The sequence below is a fragment of the Pleurodeles waltl genome, chromosome 6, assembly GCF_031143425.1.
Source record: "Pleurodeles waltl isolate 20211129_DDA chromosome 6, aPleWal1.hap1.20221129, whole genome shotgun sequence".
Taxonomy (NCBI): Eukaryota; Metazoa; Chordata; class Amphibia; order Caudata; family Salamandridae; genus Pleurodeles; species Pleurodeles waltl.
The window spans coordinates 424,160,898-424,182,479 of NC_090445.1; the positions used below are offsets into that span (position 1 = coordinate 424,160,898).

Genomic DNA, 21,582 nt, shown 5'->3' on the forward strand with positions numbered 1-21,582 from the left:
TTACAGAGCCTTGGCTCGGGGATTCCAGTAGCTATTTGTGTTTCTCTGGCTATCACTTAAGTTGAACTGGTGATCATTTATCAAGCAGAACTTACCCTGCTCCAAAACTACTGTAGTGGAGGGTGTTGAAATTATGGTTGTCATAATAAGCCTTAGTCCCATCTTGTCTTTCTCTGGGGAACCTAGTTACCGGCCCTCTGGCACCCTGGGCCAATTCATCAACTCATTAATAGATATAGCTGCTTCCCATATATTGAAATTCTCCAATGTTTCCAATTTAGGGAACTTGACATTTTATCTTTATAGCCCTCACTCACTTGATTTTGGAAGGCTCTATCATACTCAGTCTTTCCCAGCGCATTCTGCTCTCTACATGTGTCACAGGACATAGTCTATACCCCATTTTGCTAACCTCATGCATCTATCAGTTACCAATAATGCCTTTTTACTCTGTAGTTTTTTTCCAAAGAAGATGTTTGTAATCTTTCTATGCCCAAATTATTGTGTGCTTGGGCCAAGATGATGGTAGAGAACTTAACGAGAGCCTTTAAGAACACCCTCCTAGGGCGTGGTTATGGGCATCAAGATCGCAGTCGCACTCTAAGAGTGCTCCGGACCCCTCCGTCATCCACCTTGAGGAGCCCCGTCAATCCCGTGCTCATCTTCCCCTCGCTTGGGTCCCCGCATGTGGAGGACTTAGTTGCGGCGGCGTGGGTGCCCAGTTGTTCCTGAATTCGCGGCGGAGCCTGGGGTGGGCTCTGCCGCACGAGGCCAGTGTTAGCAGCCTACCCTGAGGCCCAGTCGAGCTGGGTGGGCCGCCGATGGGCCGCAGCGGGCTCCGAGGGTGGTGCGTCGCGCCAGTGGCAGCACGCCTGAGACTGTGGGCGTCGCCTGCCCCAGCCCGTGTTATTGCCGCAGGTGGGGGCGAGGAGGACAAAAGGTACCCCGCCCCTTCTGGCCGCGGCTTGAGGCTCGCCCTGTGGCCCGGGGCTTTTCCTGAACTCGCGGCGGGGCCTGGGATGTGCTCCGCCGCATGAGGCCGGCGCTTACGGCCTACCCGGGGGCCTGGTCAAGCGGGGCGGGGCGGGCCGCCGGTGGGCCGTGGCGGCCTTCGAGAGTGGCGCACTGCGCCAGTGGCGGTGCACTTGAGACAGGGGCGTGGCCTGCCCCGGCCGGTGTTCTTGCCACGGGCGGCGGCGAAGAGGACGAAGGGTGCCCTGCTCCCCCCCCGGCCATGGCCTGGGGGTTGCGCTGCAGCCCGGGGCATGGGTCGAGATGTTGGCGGCGGAGAAGGGGGCCTGTGCCGGCCCGACGCAGCAGGTGTGAGGGAAGCAGCAACATGTGGAGCGGTCTGTGCCTGGGGCCCGGAGGGGCCCACGTTGGCTGGCATTGAGAGTGGGCCCCACCTGGCAGAAGGAATCGGAGCAGCTGGTGACACCCAGCGGTGAAGTGGTGGTGGTTGGTCCCAGCAGGGGCCTCGGAGGGCCCAGACTGTGTGTTCCGATAGGGACCGGACACTCCCTGAGAGGGCTGCCAGTGAACTTTGGAGGTGGGGGCGCCCACTGACCCCCCCCCCACTGGTGCTGGGGCTGTGTGTGGTCGGCAACGGCCCGGAGGTGGCCAGCGGTGTAGAGCCCAGGACCCGGTGTGCGCGGGCCTTCACAGAGCGGAGCGGCCTGTGGTGGGGCGACCGGCCCCAGGAGGAGAGTGAAGACCGCAACAGAAGGCATCTGGATGAGGGACCCGCCGGCAGCCGGTGAGTGAAGGGGGCCTGTGCCGGCCCGACGCAGCAGGTGTGAGGGAAGCAGCGGCAAGCGGAGCGGCCTGGGCCCGGGGCCCAGAGGGGCCCACGTCGGCTGGCGGTGAGAGTAGGCCCCGCCTGGCAGAAGGAATCAGAGCAGCTGGTGATGCCCAGTGGTGAGGTGGTGGTAATTGGTCCTGGCGGGGGCCTCAGAGGGCCTGGACTGTGTGTTCCGATAAGGACCGGACACACCCTGAGAGGGGGGCCCGGAGTGGCCCACGTTGGCTGGCGTTGAGAGTGGGCCCCACCTGGCAGAAGGAATCGGAGCAGCTGGTGACACCCAGCAGTGAGGTGGTGGTGGTTGGTCCCAGCAGGGGCCTCGGAGGGCCCGGACTGTGTGTTCCGATAGGGACCGGACACTCCCTGAGAGGGCTGCCAGTGAACTTTGGAGGTGGGGGTGGCCCACTGCCGCCCCCCACTGGTGCTGGGACTGCGCACGGTCGACAGCGGCCCGGAGGTGGCCAGCGGTGTGGAGCCCAGGACCTGGTGCGCGCGGGCCTTCACGGAGCGGAGGGGCTTGTGGTGGGGCGACCGGCCCCAGAAGGAGAGCAAAGACTGCAACAGAAGGCACCTGGATGAGGGACCCGCTGTCAGCCGGTGAGACACGGTTAGTGGTGGGCCGTGGGCAGGACCCTGCCGAAGTGTCATTGCATGGAGGGGCCGGAGTAGGCCCGAGTTCTGTGGAGGACGGGACCGTGGGACTCTGGGCCCTCGCTTGCCCACCGGAGGGTGATCCTGAGGCATCTGGAGTGTGGCTGCCGCGGGACCTCCACCTGCCTTTTTGGTGACTGGATCGTTGGAAGGGGCCCTGGCGGTGTTGGTGCTGCCCCGGACTAGTGACCCCCATGGGGAAAGAGAAAGCAAGTAAGCAGCTGCCGGCGTCACAGCAGCGTATTGATGAATTCGCCAAGCACGCCAATAACCTGCATTTTGTGGGATTCCCGGAAGGAGCAGAGGTGACCCAGGCAATTGATTTCCTAGAGCGCTGGATCAGATTGTGGGTCCCTGATCAGTGGTTCTCCCCCTTATTTGCCACAGAGCGTGCCCATAGAGCATTGGCACCCCGGCCCCGGTGGCCGATGATTGCAAGATCCCTCAACTTTAAAAACCGGGTCGTCATTCTTCGGGAGGCAAGAGCCCACCTGGACCTTCGCTGGGATAACCACAGGATCCTAATATTCCCAAACTATAACTGCGAGGTGCAGGCCAAGCGCCGCTTGTACGAAGGAGTTAAGCAGAAGCTGAGGGCAATTGAACTGACTTACATGCTTCTCTATCCTGCACGCCTCTAGGTCCTCATGGGCGGGAAATCCTTGTATTTTGATTCACCAGAGGCTGCGTAGGACTGGCTCACACAGGAGCATCCGGAGGGCCCCCCCCGCCTGGGGGTAGATCGCCAGTGCCTAGCTCTGCCGGCTCCCCCGGGGCACGGGGCGTGGGTGTACCCGGTCCTGCCGGAGAAAGAGGAGCGGCCTGCGTGGCAGACCGGCGGAGGTTGGTCGATCGGACCCGACTCCCTCTGAGTCAAGAGGAGAAGAGGCCGGCTCCGAATGCAGATGGGGAGCGCCTTAGCCAATTTCCTTAGTTCTCTTGAGACTGGCCCGTTCAATCCATGCACGGTTGAGAGGGCATGGATGATCGCTCCCCCCCGGGCACAGGGCATGGGGCGGCGGATGGCCGCATTGCAGAACTCCGACTCAATGGAGGGGTCCACCACTCCACACCTACTACTGACACTCTGTTTTTACAATTTGGGGCGACAGATGCTTCTAGGGTGGAAGTATGGGGAAGGGGTAGTTAGGGGGGTTCATGGGATTGTTCATTCCTAGTTGTCTTTACGGTTGAGTTTGTGTTATGGGTTCCTTGAGAAAATTAAATGATCTGCTGTCTTCTGTACCCTCCTCCGCTTTACTCCGTCCTTGGTCTTGCTCCAGGAGACCCACTTGCTTGGTACTCGGTGCCCTATGGTCTTGAGGGGGGTATACGACAGGGTCTACCACGCGGGTTTCTCCAGGGGCTCTAGAGGGGTAGCCGTCTTGTTGCACTGTTCTTTATCTACTGTGCTTGCTGCCTCCCGGTTGGATCCACAGGGACGGTATGTGGTGATCTCCAGACTACTTGGTGGGCACCCCATCAATATCCTTAGTGCCTATGCTCCTCCAGGGACGCTGCAGTGTTTTCTTGTGACCCTCAGGGACATGGTGGCTAGGCTTCCCCCGGGGCCTAACCATTTTGGGGGGGACTTCAACTCCGTAATGAACCCGGAGATGGATATCACCAGGCCTTTGTCCTCAAGCTGAGTTACCAGGGCGTCGGGCTGCTCAGATTGGTGGAAGGTCTCGGTCTCTGTGATGTGTGGCGGGTATGGCACCCCCAAGTGCGACAATACACTCACACATTGGCGGCACGCCACACTCATGCCAGGATAGACCTCTTTTTTGTGCCAGCCCTTGATGTGCCCAGAGTTACCGGGGTGGAGGTGCTCCCCCATGGTGTCTCGGACCATGTGCCACTCCTGCTTGGGCTGGATGATATTGACGCAGTTAGGCACCCGGTGTGGCGGCTCAACGCCTGGTATCTTCAGGATAGCGAATACGCTCAGAACCGGCTCTCAGACTACTTCTCTTTCAACCTAGGTTCGGTGTCATCACCGGGTACAATCTGGGATGCTTGCAAGGCCACTCTTAGGGGGTATGCCAGGCATCTCCTTTGTGTGCAGAGCGTGCACGTTGCCAGAGGGTGTCGGCACTTGAGGCTCAAGTGGTGTGTCTGGAGGGCCAACTCACCGACGCCACGCATATGGCTGTCACAAGGCTGCTTGCCTTGGTGAGGGAAAAGATTAGACACGCCACTCTTGAGACAGCGAAGCACGTGCGGCGGGCTTCCGTGGCCCGAGTGTACGGGTGGGGGGACAAAAATGCCAAGCTTTTGCACTGGCTTGCGATGGGACCGATGGCTGGCAGAGTCTTTCCAGAGGTCGTTGATGATTTGGGAGCCATCTATCGGACGCCCTGCGAGATAGCCAGCCAGGAGTACCAGGCATTGTATTAGGCGACTGCACATGGCTCTGACCAACTGGGCCCTCTTGACCTCTCCATTGGCGCTCCTCCTTGTGGACTTCGAAAAGGCGTTCGACTCAGTGGACTGGTCCTACCTTCAAGGGGTGCTTGCGAGGGCTGGGTTTGGTCCATGGATCCGTGCACCGGTGGGACTCCTCTACTCTAATCCCACTGCCTGAGTGCAGGTAAACGGGGCAGTGTCGGAACAGTTTCCTGTCTGAAGGGGTACCCGCCAGGGCTGTCCCCACTCCTCTTCGCCCTAGCGATGGAGTTGCTGGCGAAGCTCATAAGGGAGGACCCCCTAATTGACGGTTGGGCTTGGCCCACTGGGAGGGAGGACCGCATTGCGTTATACGCAGATGATGTACCCTTGTTCTTGGCTAACCCGGCCAGCAGTGGTCCTCGGGTGATGCAGCTGCTGGGGCTTTTTGCCGAGACGTCAGGTTTAATAATTAGCCCCAGTAAATCTCTCTTGGTTCCATTGAGCCCCACCAGGGACTGCTATGATTGGCAAAACGATATTCCTATCAGACACAATAGTTTCCGGTATCTGGGGGTGCACATAGCGCTGTTACCCGAGCGGGCATGGTCTCTTAATGTGGTGCCACTAACTTGGACAGTCAAGGAGGACCTCCAGTGATGGCAGTCACTGCCTCGCAACATCCTGGGCCAGATAGCGCTGTATACAATTATGGTGCCCCGGTTCCTCTATATGCCCCAAAACTTCCCCTATCACATCCCTAGGCGGTGGTTCAATGAGATGGAGGCGGTTGGGCAGTAATTCCTTTGGCACAACTCTCACCCCAAGCTAGCTTTTCGTACCTGCCAGGGTGATGTATATGAAGGGGGTCTGGGGATATCTAACCTACATCTTTACCACCTCGCAATGCATCTGCTTGTTGTTAATGAATGGTTGGGGGGGTTGGTCGGACCCCCCGTATCAGTTGGAACTCTTGACAATGGGCTTTCCAGTCTGTTTGGCATTCTGTTCGGTGCCCCCCTGCTGTGTAAAATCCCGGAGGTGACATGGGCGGTGCTGACGGGGTGGTGGGCTGCACTGCGGGTGATGGGGTGGTGGTGCTGCCTCACTCAACAGACTCCACTGTGGCAGGGATTGTGACTGGGAGATGTCTCGGCGCTTCAAGGGTTCCACAAATGGGACCTCATAGGTATTTCGCTACTGGGCGATGTCTGGGTGGGTTCCCACATGTGGTCCTTTCAGGAGCTTCAGTAGCAGTTCTTGCTCGCCCAGTCCCAGTTTCATAAATACCTGCAACTCAGACACGCATTGCAGGCGCACATTAAAGCAGGGACGGTTCTCCCTGAGTTTAGCCCTGTTGAAGCCAAGACACTGATGGGCGCCCGGGGTAGAGGGGGTGTGTTGCGTATTTATCGTACCTTAGTCATTAACACAGTGCAGACGCTTGACACACTCCGAGAGCAGTGGGAGCGGTGGGTGGGTCCAATAGAGGATGAAGATTGGAGGAACACTTTGATGGCCCCGCGGACATTGACCATGACCTCACGTCTTCAGGTGGTGCAGACCTACTTTCTCCACATGGCATATCTCACTCATGAAAGGTTGCATAGAGCGGTTCTCCGGCCCCAGGCTAACTGTCCTCGTTGTGCAAGCTCCAGTGCAGACTTTTCCCATATGGTGTGGACCTGCCCCCACATAGACACCTACTGGCTGGCGGTGGTAAAGAGGATCTCCGGAGTCTTAAAGATAGAGAGGTCTAGGTCGCCCTGTTACCTATTTTATTGGGGGTTATTTAGGGGGTAGGTTCCAGCAGAGTGGACCGGTCATTTGTGGGGATGGCCTGCTTGGTGGCCAAGAGAGACATTGCAGCGAGTTGGAAAGCGGAAACTGCCCCTGCGCTTGCGAAGTGGCGCCGGGGGGTGGACTGGTGTGCCCAGCAAGAGAAATTGGTTTATGAAGCGAGGGGCTGTCCAGCCAAGCATGGAAAAGTGTGGGGGAGGTGGATGGGGACCTGGGGAGATTGTGCAGCAGGCATTGCTTCATTGCAGGAATGTTATATGCCTTGTCTTTGACTACCATGATGGTCCTTGAAAGTATACCTGTGTTATGTGCTTTGGACCTGTGCGGTATCGGTCCGCAATGTGTTGTTGTGACCCATTGGGTTGTATGTTGCTATATAAAACTAATAAAAATTGTTTATAAAAAAAAAAGAACACCCTCCTAAACATAGATATAAGATCTCTGATGAGGCAGACAACTCCCTCCTGTCACAAAATGTCTGTTCCCAACGTAAAATGCCCTCAGCATCCTGGTACTCAGAAATGAAGAACACAGCTCAATGTCATTGTAAAATTTAGAATAACAAGGTGAGGAACTGATGATCACTCATGTGCATTCCAGTCCACTGTTTCTTGCCTACCATGCACTCTAGAAAATGACTCGCCTTATGCAAATCAGAACCAACCGGAATCCTCATGAGAACAGTCCTAAACTACTACGTAAGGCCCGCTCATGAAGGGTAAACAAGCAACCTCAGACCGATTTCACCCTAGCTAGTGTTCATCAGTAGAGTGTAGCTTGAGTTCTATGGCAGGTTGAGCACAAGACCCATATCTGGGCACACTCACCAGTCACACTTAGGACATCAGCTGAGATAAACAACCAGGTGGTGGACAGAATACTTGAGCTAATCTCAGGTGCTAGCGAGCGCTTGGGCTACATTCCACTCCACTCTTTTTCTTCCACTGTGCCACTCTAGACAAAGGCTGCATTCCAGTTCATCATTTTTGTCCACAATCCACTCTAGGCAAAGACCCACAGTATCCAATCAGCACCGATCCGCCTCCTCAAGGGATCATCCTGTCATGAACTGCCAGACGAGGTCCTCTCCAAAAGTGACCACAAAAGACTAGAACGCAAATGAATGTCTAATTATGATATACCACCTAAAGAAGGGCAGTAATTCGAAATGTCCATAAACCCATTTATGCTTTCCATGCTTATTCCAAACATAGAAGGGAGGGGGGTAACCACTAATCACAAGAGATGTTCTCTATAGTTAAGTCTTTCCTTAACCCCTCATCCTAGGGTCAAAAAGTGGCACCCTTACCAAACTTTGTGACGAGATAGTGCCTTTTTTCCAAGGACAACATTGCCAACATCTCCACTCATTTTCCAGCACAGTCAATGTTAGATATAATTTTCTTAAAAGAAGATTTAGCCATATCCTGAGTTGGGTCATCCATTTCTTAGTTTGAATCCATATTGGTAAAGGAAACCCTGGTAGTGCTTGACTTACGTAAGTCCAAGTCTCCTTTGACCTCTATACCTCGTTCATTCATCATCTTATGGCACCCCGAGTACTGCTCTCACTAATATTATGCCTCCTTCACCACAGCTACTGTGCCAGTTACATGAGAAGCCTTCAATAGTTCTTCTGCTCAAGAATCCTGACCACCCACCCAAGCATTGTAAGCAATTTCCGGATCATCTCCCTTCTAACTTTTCCATTGAAAATTCTGGATAAATCTGTCAAAAAGCAACAGTCTCAGTATTAAGTCACATTCCCCACTGAACGGCACCCAATCTGGTTTTAGATCAGAACATAGCACTTACACAGCCCTGCTTGCAGTCTCACACATCCTTCAATCCACCCTAGACCAGGGCAGTCTTGATGCACTTACATATTTTTGGACCAAGTGGCAACATTCATAAGGTTTCGCATGCCATCCTCTTAAAACATCTCTTAAAAAGTGGGGTGTGAAAAACTGCCATGAAATGACTCCATTCCTTCTTAACCAACAGAACACAATGGAGTTTCTCTTACACCTTTTCAACTTGCTTCCTTTCCTCTTCCCCTTGGGCTCCCTCAGGAATCCCCTCCAAGCCAAACTATGTTCAATGTTTACATGTGACCTCTTCCTGAGTTAGTCCAATATTATAGATTTGCCATTTTATCATATGCTGACAATACTCATTTGAGAAGACAGCCTCTAACTGCCACAAAAGAACTTCAGGGCCTGCATGTCAGCGGGTGCAAAATGAATGAATGGTAGCTTCCTCAATCTAAATAGTTAAAACACTCAGGTCCTTGGTTCAGCAAGCAACACTCTGGTCTAATAAGTGTTGGCCTTCAGACCTTGGTTATCCTGCTGTTGCTCATTCACCATTAAAAACCTTGGGATCTCATCTGATAAGAACTTTGCTTTTGCTTGCCAGTTTTTATCTGTCTCTGCAACATGATTTTCGCTACTGACAGCCCTTAGGAAAGCTCTTCTGTTCCTGCCCACTACTAGTCCTAAAAGAGTTATTCATATCTTAATCATTGCATGTCTGTTCCATTTATTTGGGTCTTTTAGAACACCATCTGAGGCGACAGCTTCAAAGTGTACAAACTATAGTCTCATGCCTTATACTAAAAACTTCACTGGCATCTTGTACACAAGCACAAAACATCCAGAATTGGGGGCAGATCTTTGGTCTTCTTGACATATTCTCTATAGAACTCACCTGATCTCCACTTTATGAAGTTGGAATCCACTTTCAAGAAAACTCTTAAATTGTGGCTCTTTAACTCTCCTAGTAGATTGATTCTGTTCCCCCATCTGTGCTTCTCTGCCTCGACTAGTGCCAGGACTGTCTTTTTGAGTATCAGCTCCACTCTAAGATTTTTATTCATTAACCTGAAGTTTGAGGTAGATTTAGTAATCCCATCCCTCACTTCTGCCATCCAACAAATGGCAATGTTCAGGAAGGCTAATCAGCCTCTCCTTGCTAAGCAAAAGGCTTAACTGAATATCAAAAAGAACCCTGTCTGCTCCTCTCACTTCAGTGTCTAGGTCTCCTCCCTCCAGCTTCAGAAATATGAGCAATAAACTTCCAGTCTCGCGGAAAACAACCTCATGTCCATATTGTGCAAAGCCAGGCCATGGGAAGCCAAAATGCATCCCATAGTCCTTCATTACTTTGGTTCACTCACACACGAAATGTGTGTATTATGCAGACTACATACACACACATAGGATTTTTGTGCATGAAACTGTATATGCTCATAAGAGCTGAACTTTAAATGAGTGGGTTACTAGACCACCACTTCAGTGACTCAGATTGGAAAGCCTGGTCACACTATCTATTCTCAAAACACAGTGAGCTGTCACCACCTCTCTAAGTGCTAAACCCATATGAGATGTGGCAAACCTCTGTCAGTCAATGTGGGCACACCGAGGACACACTTCATGCATCCCTCCTGATCACAGGACAAGACCAGATCCTAGGCCTGGGCTGCTCCGCATGCAGTAGAGTAGCATTACGGCAGGCACAAAATCAAAAGTTAGTATACCGGATACATGCGGTCAGAGACTCAATGCAGGGGAGCACACTTGTACACCATGCAGGGGATATTCCAGTCCTAATGGCATTTGTTGTATCTTTACAAGTTTTCTAATCCCCTAGCTGGTTTTATATTTACCTAAATCATTTTCATCTTTGTTAGAAATGGGGTTTCTGTTTGGCTAGGGTATACACATATGACAGGCAGAACCCACCACTCTAGTCAGGGCAAGTGAGTTACACACCAAAGATAACCTGTGCTCACACCCTGGTAGCTGGCGCAGAGCAGTCAGGCATATCCCCAGAAGCAATGTGTAAAGCGTTTGCAGAACACACACACCAGTGACACAATAAATTCACCACAAAAGAAAGTCCACACATGATTATATAAAAATATGTTTCTCTATATTGCATATATCATAAGACCAAATCAACATAAGTCAGCGCGGCAGTCCTTCTGACAGAGGTTCTGTCCCAGGTACAAAGGTGCTCTAAAAATCAAGGGGTCAGAGCCCGTGTACTTATACTCAAAAAATGTCTGTGTTCAAGGGGTGATCTCAGAGAGACCCTTTCAAGTGCAACACAACCCCTTTGAGTCCAGCCCTGGCTCCAGTCATCAGTAAGGGGTAAGTCAGCCCTTTGTGTGAGGGCAGGACACAGCCTATACAAATATAAGTGCAGCCCGCCTCCCACTATCCCAGCCCATGAAGACTATCAGTATACAGATGGATGCAGATGCCTTCCCTGTCACACCCATCCCCTCCTGTGTTGTGGCTGCCTAGAAAGTATGCATAAAGTGTAGCTGTCATTCTGTCCTAGATGTGGATTGGAGTCAGGCTGCAAAACACCAGAATTGTAAGCACAGGGAAATGCCCACTTTCTAAAAGTGAAATTTTCGAAAATAGTAGTGTAAAATCCAGCTACACCAATAAGCAGGATTTCTCACTACGATTCCAAACATTCCAAACATGGCAACGCTGCTCCTTTCAGATCAGAAATTATCACTTACAAATATATAAGGGAATTCCCAATGATAATCTATGGGCGGAGCAGCCCTCACAGTATTGAAAAACAAAATAGGCTGTTTGTCACTACTAGGACATGTAAAACATAAGAGTACATTTCCTATCTTTTACATACACAGCACCCTGCCCATTGGGCTACTGAGAGCCTACCTTAGTTGGTAACTTAGCTGTAGTAAGAGGGGAGTTTAGGCCTTGGCAAATAGTTTGAAATGTCAAGTCAATGTGGCAGTAAACTGCACATGAAGGTCCTGCAGTGGTAGATGTGAGACAGGTTTGAAAGGCTACTTCTGTGGGTGGCACAATCAGCGCTGCAGGCCCACTAGCTGCAGTCAATTTACAGGCCCTGGGTATATGATATGCCACTTTACAAGGGACTTACAGGTGATTTAAATGCCAAACAGGTGTAAGCTATATCATACCAAGTTTTAGAGGAGAGAGCACATGCACTTTAGCACTGATTAGTAGTGGTAATGTGCTCAGAGTCCTAAAGCCAACAAAAAGGTCAGAAAAAAAGGAGGAGAAGGCAAAACAAGAAGGGGGATAATCTTGCAGAAAGGGCCATTTCCAACAATCCTGTTTTACGTTTACATGCACTAAAATAGTAAAAATGCTATTTGTCAGCAGATTATTGTGCTTAGGTATAGCTAGAGTAGTGTCATTAGTGCTTTTTGAAATTAAAATTCTGTTGACACTACTTTAGAACCTCACACAACTTCTCCAGTAAGCAAACTTCCCTTCAAGAATCCATCTTTGCTTGAGCTTTTTCCATCAAAGCGTTTTTATATCTGAGAATCAAAAAGTAGCCCCTAAATCTACTACTCTCTTCCATTACACAAAACCCCATCATCTTCCTGCATCCTTATTAAACAGAACACTCCCACCATCTGTGCTCCATCTCATTCCCACATACTCTATCAACGAATCCCTCACCACACACACACACACACACACTAACTTCGCCACATAGCTCAACTAGCTGGCACTCCACAGCACAACCATGCATGCTCGATTATCATCAGCTGCTGAGTTTAGAGTACTAAAACTACACCCTCGTGCTCCTCCTCATACATACACCACATCCACTTTAAACAAATGCCAGTTGTGAAGAAGAGTCCTGATTTTATTAAAGACAAGGAAGCGATTAGTATGCAGTGTATTTTCTTACTTTTTATTTATAGTGTTTGAAAGCACCACGTATACCATAATGCATTTCAGTTTACAAAGCCGTAAATGACAAAAGGTACCAATAGTGCTCAGTCTAAATTAGAGTGTATTAACCACTGGCTCCACCTCTTTTCTAGAAACAAAGAAGGTAAAATCTGACCTTTCTAAGAAGCAAAAATAATAGAAGTCCAAAACATTAAGAAATAATGTCCTTTCTCAGATTCCATTTGCGGTCCACATAGTGGTGTCCAAAGCCCATGTCCAAGCTTGGTTGGTCAGCCTGATGTTTGATTCAGCGGTAATACTAGAAGAAACCAAATACATATAGTTTAGGGTGGGTAGAAAAACAATAGAGAGGTGGGATAATACTAGCCTCCTTGTCTTTAAGAAAATCAGGACTCTCCTTCACATCTGAGTGAGATAATCTGCAATGCAATTTTATCAGAAGAAAGAAGGCTCTTATTATGAATTTTTAACACATATTGACTAAAGTTGTTGATGCATGTTCTATCAGCTTCCAATAGAAAGCCATAAATGTTGAAACCAAAGACCAACATGAGGTTTTTAGGATATCCTCCAGACTGGCACCCATCCAAAAGGCCTTAGAGGCTATCGCTTCCCTAGCTGAGTGGGTGCCAAAATAATTAATATGTATGTCAGCTAATGACATAATGTGTTTAACCCACCTACTTAGGGTGGTGGAAGACTAAAGGGCCTACGGAAGGCTATTAGTAATTGAGGAGCTTCTGTCCTCAGGTCTCTGGTTACCTTCAAATGTCCCCCTCAAAACATCTTACTACACACAGTTTTGAATGTGTTTAGAAACTTGGAAAGTGTATTCATTTAGATCAGCATTTCGTACGTCTCGCAACATTAAACTGAACACCATCTGGAGAAAAATGTATTCAATGAGTATCCAAAGCTCTAACATCTGACACTCTTCTGAATTACACCACACATAATGACATTACTAATTATCAAACAGAAGTTTAAATGATAAACTTATATTATCTATCCATGATTCAAGTAACTTTAACACTTTATTTACATCCCACAAATATGTAGACCTAAAGGGTATGAAGGATGATGTATCTAAACTTTTTCTTTTTCATCAAACTACATACTAAAGGATGTTCACTTACAGACTTTCCCTCCACCGTTCCATGCCCTGCTAAAATGGTTGATCTGTATCCATTAATGGCTCTATAGCACTCATCAGCTGCGGAGGAAGCCAAGATGTTTAGATTACCAATCACTTTCACTGAAATGGGATCCTTACCCCTTTCCAAGCACCAGGTACAACAGGATCCCCATGCTGATATATATGCTTTAAGTGTACCCTGGGCCCAACATGCTTTGATGTATCCTCAAGCATCTTTTGAATGCCCTGGCAAGTCTGTGAGTGGCCTGAAAGACTGAATGTTATTAGTTTTAGATTGCCTCATATGGCTAGACTGTGGATCAGTCCCTTGGGTTCTTCAGAATTTGCAGAAAGCTTGGGAGCAGAATTGGATAATCTACCGATATCTCCAACAAGATTGAATATGATGGCTGACTATTCCAAAGTGGTGTGACCACTACCACCATCTGTTGGTGAATCTGAACCAGGCATCTGGAAATCATTGAGAATGGAGGAAACGCATAATGAGTTCCTCCTGACAAGTCCTGAAAAAAAGCATCCAATGCCATAGCTAACAGATCCATTCTCCAGCTGAAAAAACTTGTCTAATTGTACAATCATTCTGGGGGCAAAAATAACTATACATAAATGTCCCTAGATCCCCTGCAATCACCTGAAAGTTGCAACCTCAAATGCAATTTACTGCTGTCATAAAGGCTCTATGAATACCGGTCTGCCATCTTATAGATCTGACCAAGAAGATTTTCTGCTCTTAAAGAGATTTCTTGCTCTTGACAAAACTCCCACAATGCTTTTGTTATCTCCACTGGCGGTCTCGATCTTGTACCCTCAAATGCCGGTTTGCGACCAGTAAATGCTTTTGTACATCTGTCCTGAAAACATTAATCCCGACGACAGGAATCATTCATGATGCTGATGCAAGCGGGTGGGTGCTGGTTTGACTAGTGTAACTACAAGTAAGCACTGCACTATTAACTAACAATGGGTTCCACAATAGTGTGCTACTCATCAAAAAACATGTTCTCCGACGCCTCGTCAGGGCTCTATAAAAGCTATTCCAATGACAGTTTTGAATATGTTTTCCCTATTTCGCAAACTACATGAAGTAACCGAAGTTGACAAAATTTTTAAATACTTAAAAAAATTAAAAGAACTTCTCGAAAGTGACAAACATTGCACACTCCCTAGTAATGTTGATACTACTAACTGCACTATAGGCTCAAGTGGGTACTTTGTCTAATCGAGATGCAATGCACTTAAGTGAATGTCGATTGGGAAACAGCCACCAGTGGTGTTGCTAACAAAAACAATTATGTAGTTTCACTCTAAAAGTACAGATGCAGCCTAGCATGAGCTGCAAGTCTCCGTGGAGTACGCACTGAGCACAGTGTGTCACATGCTGCACAAGATACTTGATTCTCTGGAGTAGACCAGTGATGAAACATTTTTTTGAACCCTCAATTGCACTGGTCAGCTATTACAAAAGTGTATTTTTAACAAATGCAAATGGCATTCTTGAACTCATTGTTCTGCTCAAATGTCACTTTATACTGGTCAGGCAATGGAAATGCAGGTGCAAAATTACCTTGTCACCATTGCAGAATTGTTCCGTCACTGGTGCCAAGAAAGCATTCTACTTTCCGAATTTTGTTTTGACACTATGTTAACATAGTTTGTGTTGTTATACTATACAGCACTGCAAGAAATCGAGCAAAAAAATACAGGGTCACTGCAAGGCAATTCCAGGTAGTTGCCCAGAGCAGGGAAGCACAAACTTGAATTAAAAAATCAAATATGGCCCAACTGACAGGTCCTACCTCTGGCCATATTAGATTTATGAGGTTTAGCGCTGCCTGGTTATGTAACTTTGAACATACATCTGCTAAAAATATGCCAGAAAAAACTGATGGGTCTTTTCACAACTTTTCTCTGTGTATTTTCAGGTCGAGTTTTTGAGGGAGAATGGGTTTGGAGGCGGCATGGTCTGGGCCATCGACCAGGATGACTTTGCGGGTACTTTCTGCAATGAGAGCCAGTACCCTCTTATAAGCAAGCTCAAGGAGTTCCTTGAAGGTAATGAATACACAGAAGAGGGAGAAAAAAAATCACAAACGTTTTTTTAAGTACATGTTCAGCATGGTGCTTAGATCCCGGTGTGAAATCAGTCCTTCCAGTCTATCTCATGCTTCGGCCACTGACCGTGATGTGAAGCGAGAGAAGTGCAGGGTACTGGCCAAAGTAGTTGTGCCTGTCTTAGAGCCAGAGTGGAGTAACTAGCAACAGTGGCTAGGTGTCCCAGGAAATGGATGCGGTAAGATTGGAGAGTTCATCAACATTGGGTCTGCCATGTTGTAGGTCTGCTGTGATGAAGCATTTCCTGACGTCAGGCTGAATCCTGAAGCTGGGAATACCTTATCACAAGTTAATTCGTAGACAATATCAGTACTGGCACGCCACTGATGCGGGCTGGTAAACGTCTGTAACTTCTGATAGTGATCGGAAACCAGGTGGAGAGAGAGGGAGACTTCTTCCACTACCTCAGCATCCCTGGCAGGGAAATCACTCCAAGCAAATTGCAAAGAAAGCCTGGTAATTATCACAGCACAAATGCACATTACAAGGAGGGAACAACAAACCCTTTGCATTCTTCTGAGGAACGTAAAGCCTTCATTTGAGTTCAGTGATCTGACAAAAGGTGTTGGATAACCCAGCTACATTTTTTAAAGAGACATTGATATTGATGCACGTTTAATAAGGGTGACTACTCACCTGCCGCTTTTTGGCAGATATCATGAATCTGCCCAACTCTGATTAAGGACCTAAAGGCCAGATGTGTCATGCAATTTTGCGGTCTCAAGCGGCCCAGTTGGGCCATTTGCGACTGCAAAAATGCATTTTGATAGGTATGAATTCGAGTTTGCAATTCGGTAACTTGTAACCGAATCGCAAATTGGAATTGCGACTACATACCGATTCGGTATTAGGAAGGGGCGTGCCAACGGCATCCCTTACTAATACCAAATCGCACCAGTATGCAGGAATGTTTTGTGACCGAAATGCAGTCGCGAAACATTCACATTTTACCACCTACTTCAAGTAGGTGGTAACCCATTCGCAAACGGGAAGGGGTCCCCAAGGGACTCCTTCCCCTTTGTGAATGCATGCAAAAACATTTTTTAAGAGCAGACAGCAGTCCCACGGACCACTGCCTACTCTTAAAAAATGAAAAGGAAACTTTTCATTTTTCTTTTTTAAACACATCACGTTTTCCTTTAAGGAAAATGGGCTGCATTAAAAAAAAAAAAAAAAAAGATTCTTTATTTAACAGCAATCATAGACATGGTGGTCTACCAAGCCCAGCAGACCACCATCCCCGTGACTTTAGCATTTCCTAATGGGTCGCAAATTGAGACCAACCTCATGAATATTAATGATGTAGGTTGCTTTGCAACCCATTTGATAACGCAAAATGAAACTCTATGAGTTTCATACATTAGAATAGCAATTACTTAATTGCGATTCGCAGGTGATCGCAATTAGGGAATCACAATTTATTAAAATGATACATCTGGCCCTTAGTCTCTCACTCAATGGAATCTGACAGTGAGCGGGGATTGTGGGTTTCAGGTTGGGAGGCTAACGTTTGAATTTCTATACAAGAGGCATAGAAAAGATTGTGGATGAGTAGCTGTTGCATGGGCACTACTGGACCAGGCAGCTTTTCCTCGGTCAGGATAAACCTATGCTGTTGTAGGTACAGCTTATTCTTGGTTTTCACTTAGTGTGTGAATCGTTTACTTGGCATGACTTCTATTTAAATTGAGATACCTCGGCAAAAAACACGATTAATGGTGGAAAAGTTACACCAATTCTATTGCAGCGTTTCCCAAACCGTGGGTCATGATCCAATTTTTGGTGGGTTGGGAAAGTCCGAGCAATAAATAGAGATGCTTATAAATTCTATTTAATTTGGGTGCTTCAAAGGTAGAGGTGAAATGTCAGGGTATGTATTCTGACAAATCGCTGCTTATTTTTTTAACATGAGGATTGATATTTACTTTTATTTCTCTGACTGTGAAGAGAGAGAAGTTTTTAAAGTGAATTATCTAGCATTCTTGCTGATGTAAATATTTGTAAATGAACTGCATTCTTTCAGTCAGGAAAGCAGAGCTTTAGTAGGATCGAAAACAAATCAAGACACTTAGGGGGTGATTCTAACCTTGGCGGGCGGCTACCGCCGCGGTCGGAATAGGGAATGAAGCACCGCCAGCCTGTTGGCGGTGCTTCCGTCATTCTTGCCCTGGCGGTCCAAGACCGCCAGGGTCAGAATGACCCCCTTAGTGATGCACAAATGGTAAACATTCACAGAAACGTGATTTACACACATTATCAAGTGGCCCTGGCTATGCTGCTATAGCACAGCAGACATGACATCCGCCTCATTTCAGACAGATTATCTTGTACATTAAACTCTAAATCAGGCCTTTTGTTTTCCTGCTCCTTTTCAGAGATACTATTCCTATGTAAATTCATTCCACGTCTATTTTATTCTAATACACTAAAACGTTGAAGAGGTGCAAAGGAAGCATCTTAAATTTGTGATATTTAGACGAACTATTGAGTTCTCTCATCTAGTACCATTCAAGAGAATTACACATATTTATGACTGACTATCTCGCCCAGGGCAAAAGCAAGTACATGGGGGTATGCTCCTGTTTACAATTCTTTGTGATTTATGTGCTCTGTGATTTACCTATTGAAACTAAGCTCTAGATGTTTTCAGCTTTTGCTAGCTTTAGTACATTTTCATGTTTGAGCCCGATTTAAACCACTGTGTATTAACCGGCTGCAAAGAATACTTAATAACTGTAGGATAGGCTTTGATTGGTAGTGAAATGTCCTAAGACATCGCTTTCTTTGAGGTAATGGTGAGATAAAAGGTGTGTGATGCCATTACTGGTAGCCCTAATATTTTGGCGAAATGATGCTCCTGTCATATTAATATAATCAAAAATTCTCCAAATTCTGGAAAGACATCTGTTGTAATCAGCAGTCAGTCATTGGTGACCTCCAACGTCATCCAGTCATCATCCAGCCAACGTCCAACCGTTGGGACTTATTGCATGCTTTACATCATGTGACGAGGACTGTTTCACATATATCTGTAGATATATAAAAAAGAACCAGGCTGATTCATCAGTAGTTGAGGAAGATTTTGTTCTACATTAAAGGAGCACTTGCTTGGGATCCTCTTACTTAAGGCACACAAACAGTTCTCAGTTACAGCTTGGTGTCAAGTGAAATAGAAATACTGCCTAAAAACAGTAAGTGTACATGTCATTGGAGACAGCCATCTCTACTTGCAGAGCTTGAGTCTGTTGCCTTCACGGGAGACAGTTACCAGGGTCATACGTTTACCACGCATCACATAAATGGAAGGTGAACGTGGTGACGTGTTGGTGCTGGTGACAACCCCCACTCACAGATTCACTTAGAATCTGTCCTTCCTCTAGAATGACGAATTTAACTATGTCCCTGGATGGATCCAGGGCAGAAGGTTTGCCAACAAAAACATTTCACAACTGCAGTGACTCTTTATCTAATCAGTCTTTTATTCCATTCTCTTCAGCGCCTGAAATCTCACACCCTGATGAGACCACTACTCCGACCTCCTCACCAACCGAAACCACAACCACTGCGCCCGTCAACCAAGGTTTTTGCTCTGGAAAGCCTGATGGCTTTTATGCCGATCCAGAAGACCCTTCCAGGTTCTACCAATGTGATGGGGGTAGAACATACCCCATGAAATGTGCTGCTGGGTTGGTGTTTGACACAAGCTGCTCCTGCTGTAATTGGCCTCCCAAAAGGGAAACCTGATTTATGGGTCTTGAAAGCAAAGACACTGTAGAAATTACCTGAAAATAAATTTAATTTAAACCTAGTGGTACAAGTCTCTTTTTCTGTGAATTCTGTCTAAGGTTCATAACACATTGGTATACTCTCGGCCACAGTTTTTTTCACAAACAGCAGATAAGTCTAAATACTAGGACAGGGCTATTCATAGTTTGGGCACTTTTTACATGTAGCTATAGGACTCTATGCTGCTCAAAGCTACAGACCTGAACAGTTTTAATTTGCCTTTAGGAGCAGGTGAGCCAGTTATTCTTATTGGAGAAAATACCCAGGTAGTATAGTGTAATGGAGTTAAATTTGATAAGCACTGCCAACCTCACCTCACAAGAAGCCTTACTTAGATGTAGTTAATCAGTAGAGGTTGGAGAAGAGAGGACTGCACCATCGTCAAGGCAGCAGTAGCATCTCATTTTGAAGAAAGGGGGCAGTGGAGACATGTAGTGGTATGGCTGGATGTAGCTGTGGTCTTAGGGTAGTGCCATTACCACGCTACAAATACATGCAAAGCTTCAAGATTTATCAAAAGTATAGTCAAACACTAGAATGCAAAGAATACAAAAATAAAGTAAATGAATACAGTACATAAAACACCACTCAAGCACCACTAATAAAGTTAGAATTAAAATCATGCTACTGTACATCATCAAAAACAGTCACTCACTTTTGCATTGCTCCTGTAGAAAATGAGGTGGAAGGGTGGCTACATACTTGAATTCATATTCTAGGTGAACTTTCATTGCACTAAGAACAGATGTTTCCTTGAAAACAGTCAAAGATTGTTTTATCTGTTCTTGCTCTTGGTGCACTAGGCTGGTTTAGGGTTAGGATTCCTGTAAATTGTAGCCACAATGCCTCTGGTTCAAATGGCTCAAATGATCCAAGGATTAGGATGACAAACCTCAGCCCAACAGAACACCCCTGAATGTTCAAAGGTGAAAAGGGATGAAAACTTGTGATCCTCTCAGACCTAGGAAAGTGTGTTAGGTGCTGCCACAGTTATTCCTGTTCGAAGCCCAACAGAAAGTGCAGCCCTCAATGGCCCTCAAACGTCTGAATCCACAGGGGCAGTGTATATTTAAAAGTGAAGGCACTTGCCGGAATCTCGGGCCAATAAGAATGTATGCCTCCTTCAAAAAAAATCACAACTCATACCAACTATTGTAGGCACACCTCTAGTCACTTCTACACTGGAATGGATGGAAAGCACCAACTAGTCTACAGAATGTGCATTAGAGAGAGCCAGTGCAGCCAACTTCACCTAAGCCACTCCCATTGTTTGTTGGCTCCAATGACAATACAAAAAGGGAAGAAATAGTTGGCCACAAGGATGTGCACTGCTACAAGTACAGGCAATACATTCAAAACAGAGGCAAGCTATTTCTGGGCAGATATGGGAAAACAGAAGATGCCTTCTTCTGTCAATCCTTTGCTTCACGAAAGTCTCTTGGCTCTACGCAGTTGCCATGGGCCCTAGTGCAAGCAAAGTAACTGGACCCCTCACTTGGGTGACATCTCAGTCTGTCAGTTGCCCCCGTCCCTCCTCAATCTCCTTTGACAGCCTGCATCTGAAATATCACTACCATTTTCATGCACAAACTACAGTATTTCCACTCCCAGCACTGTACTTATGTATGCAAAAGCCATAATTCTAAAAAGCATTACCAAAGCCAATAGGTTTGGCCCTTGTAAAGCGCAGGTACACAGACAAAACATGCACACACTGCTGCCCTCACATAGGCCCACCCCTCATGTTGTACTCTCACAGGTAAATGCCTCATTCATTATGGCTCACAGAAGGACAAATTTCAACCTGTAGACCACTTAGACTGCACTAACAAAAAGACACTGTTAATCCTTTGTTGGAACAGCCACGCCTCACAATGCACTCAGAAAACATGGTGGCTAGCCTGCACTTTCACAAGCACACTGCTCTCACACAGGTACACCACTCGCTAGGTAGGAGTAGAGTTGGTACAGAGGGTAGTGTAGGAGGCACACGTTGTTTATCTGGTGCATCCCTGCCAAGTAGCATGCATCAGGGGCTAGACTAACTCATTTTAGTGTGGGGTTCTCCTTACCCACTAAAATACATTAGTCACATTATAGTGCCACCCTGACCTCCTCACAATGAGGTGCACTGAACGAGGAGTTGCATAACAGCAAGCGTGCAG

General features: G+C 47.3%; 1 protein-coding gene across 1 annotated transcript in view; it reads left to right on the forward strand.

Annotated features, from left to right (window-relative positions):
• Positions 1-19,439, forward strand: part of LOC138299830 (acidic mammalian chitinase-like) — a 73,830-nt gene extending 54,391 nt beyond the window's left edge. The window contains exons 10-11 of the mRNA XM_069238425.1: positions 15,442-15,571; positions 19,128-19,439. Of these exons, the coding sequence (XP_069094526.1) occupies positions 15,442-15,571; positions 19,128-19,375 (378 nt within the window). The 3' untranslated portion in view covers positions 19,376-19,439. The remainder of the gene's footprint in view (positions 1-15,441; positions 15,572-19,127) is intronic.
• The last annotated feature ends 2,143 nt before the right edge of the window (positions 19,440-21,582 follow it).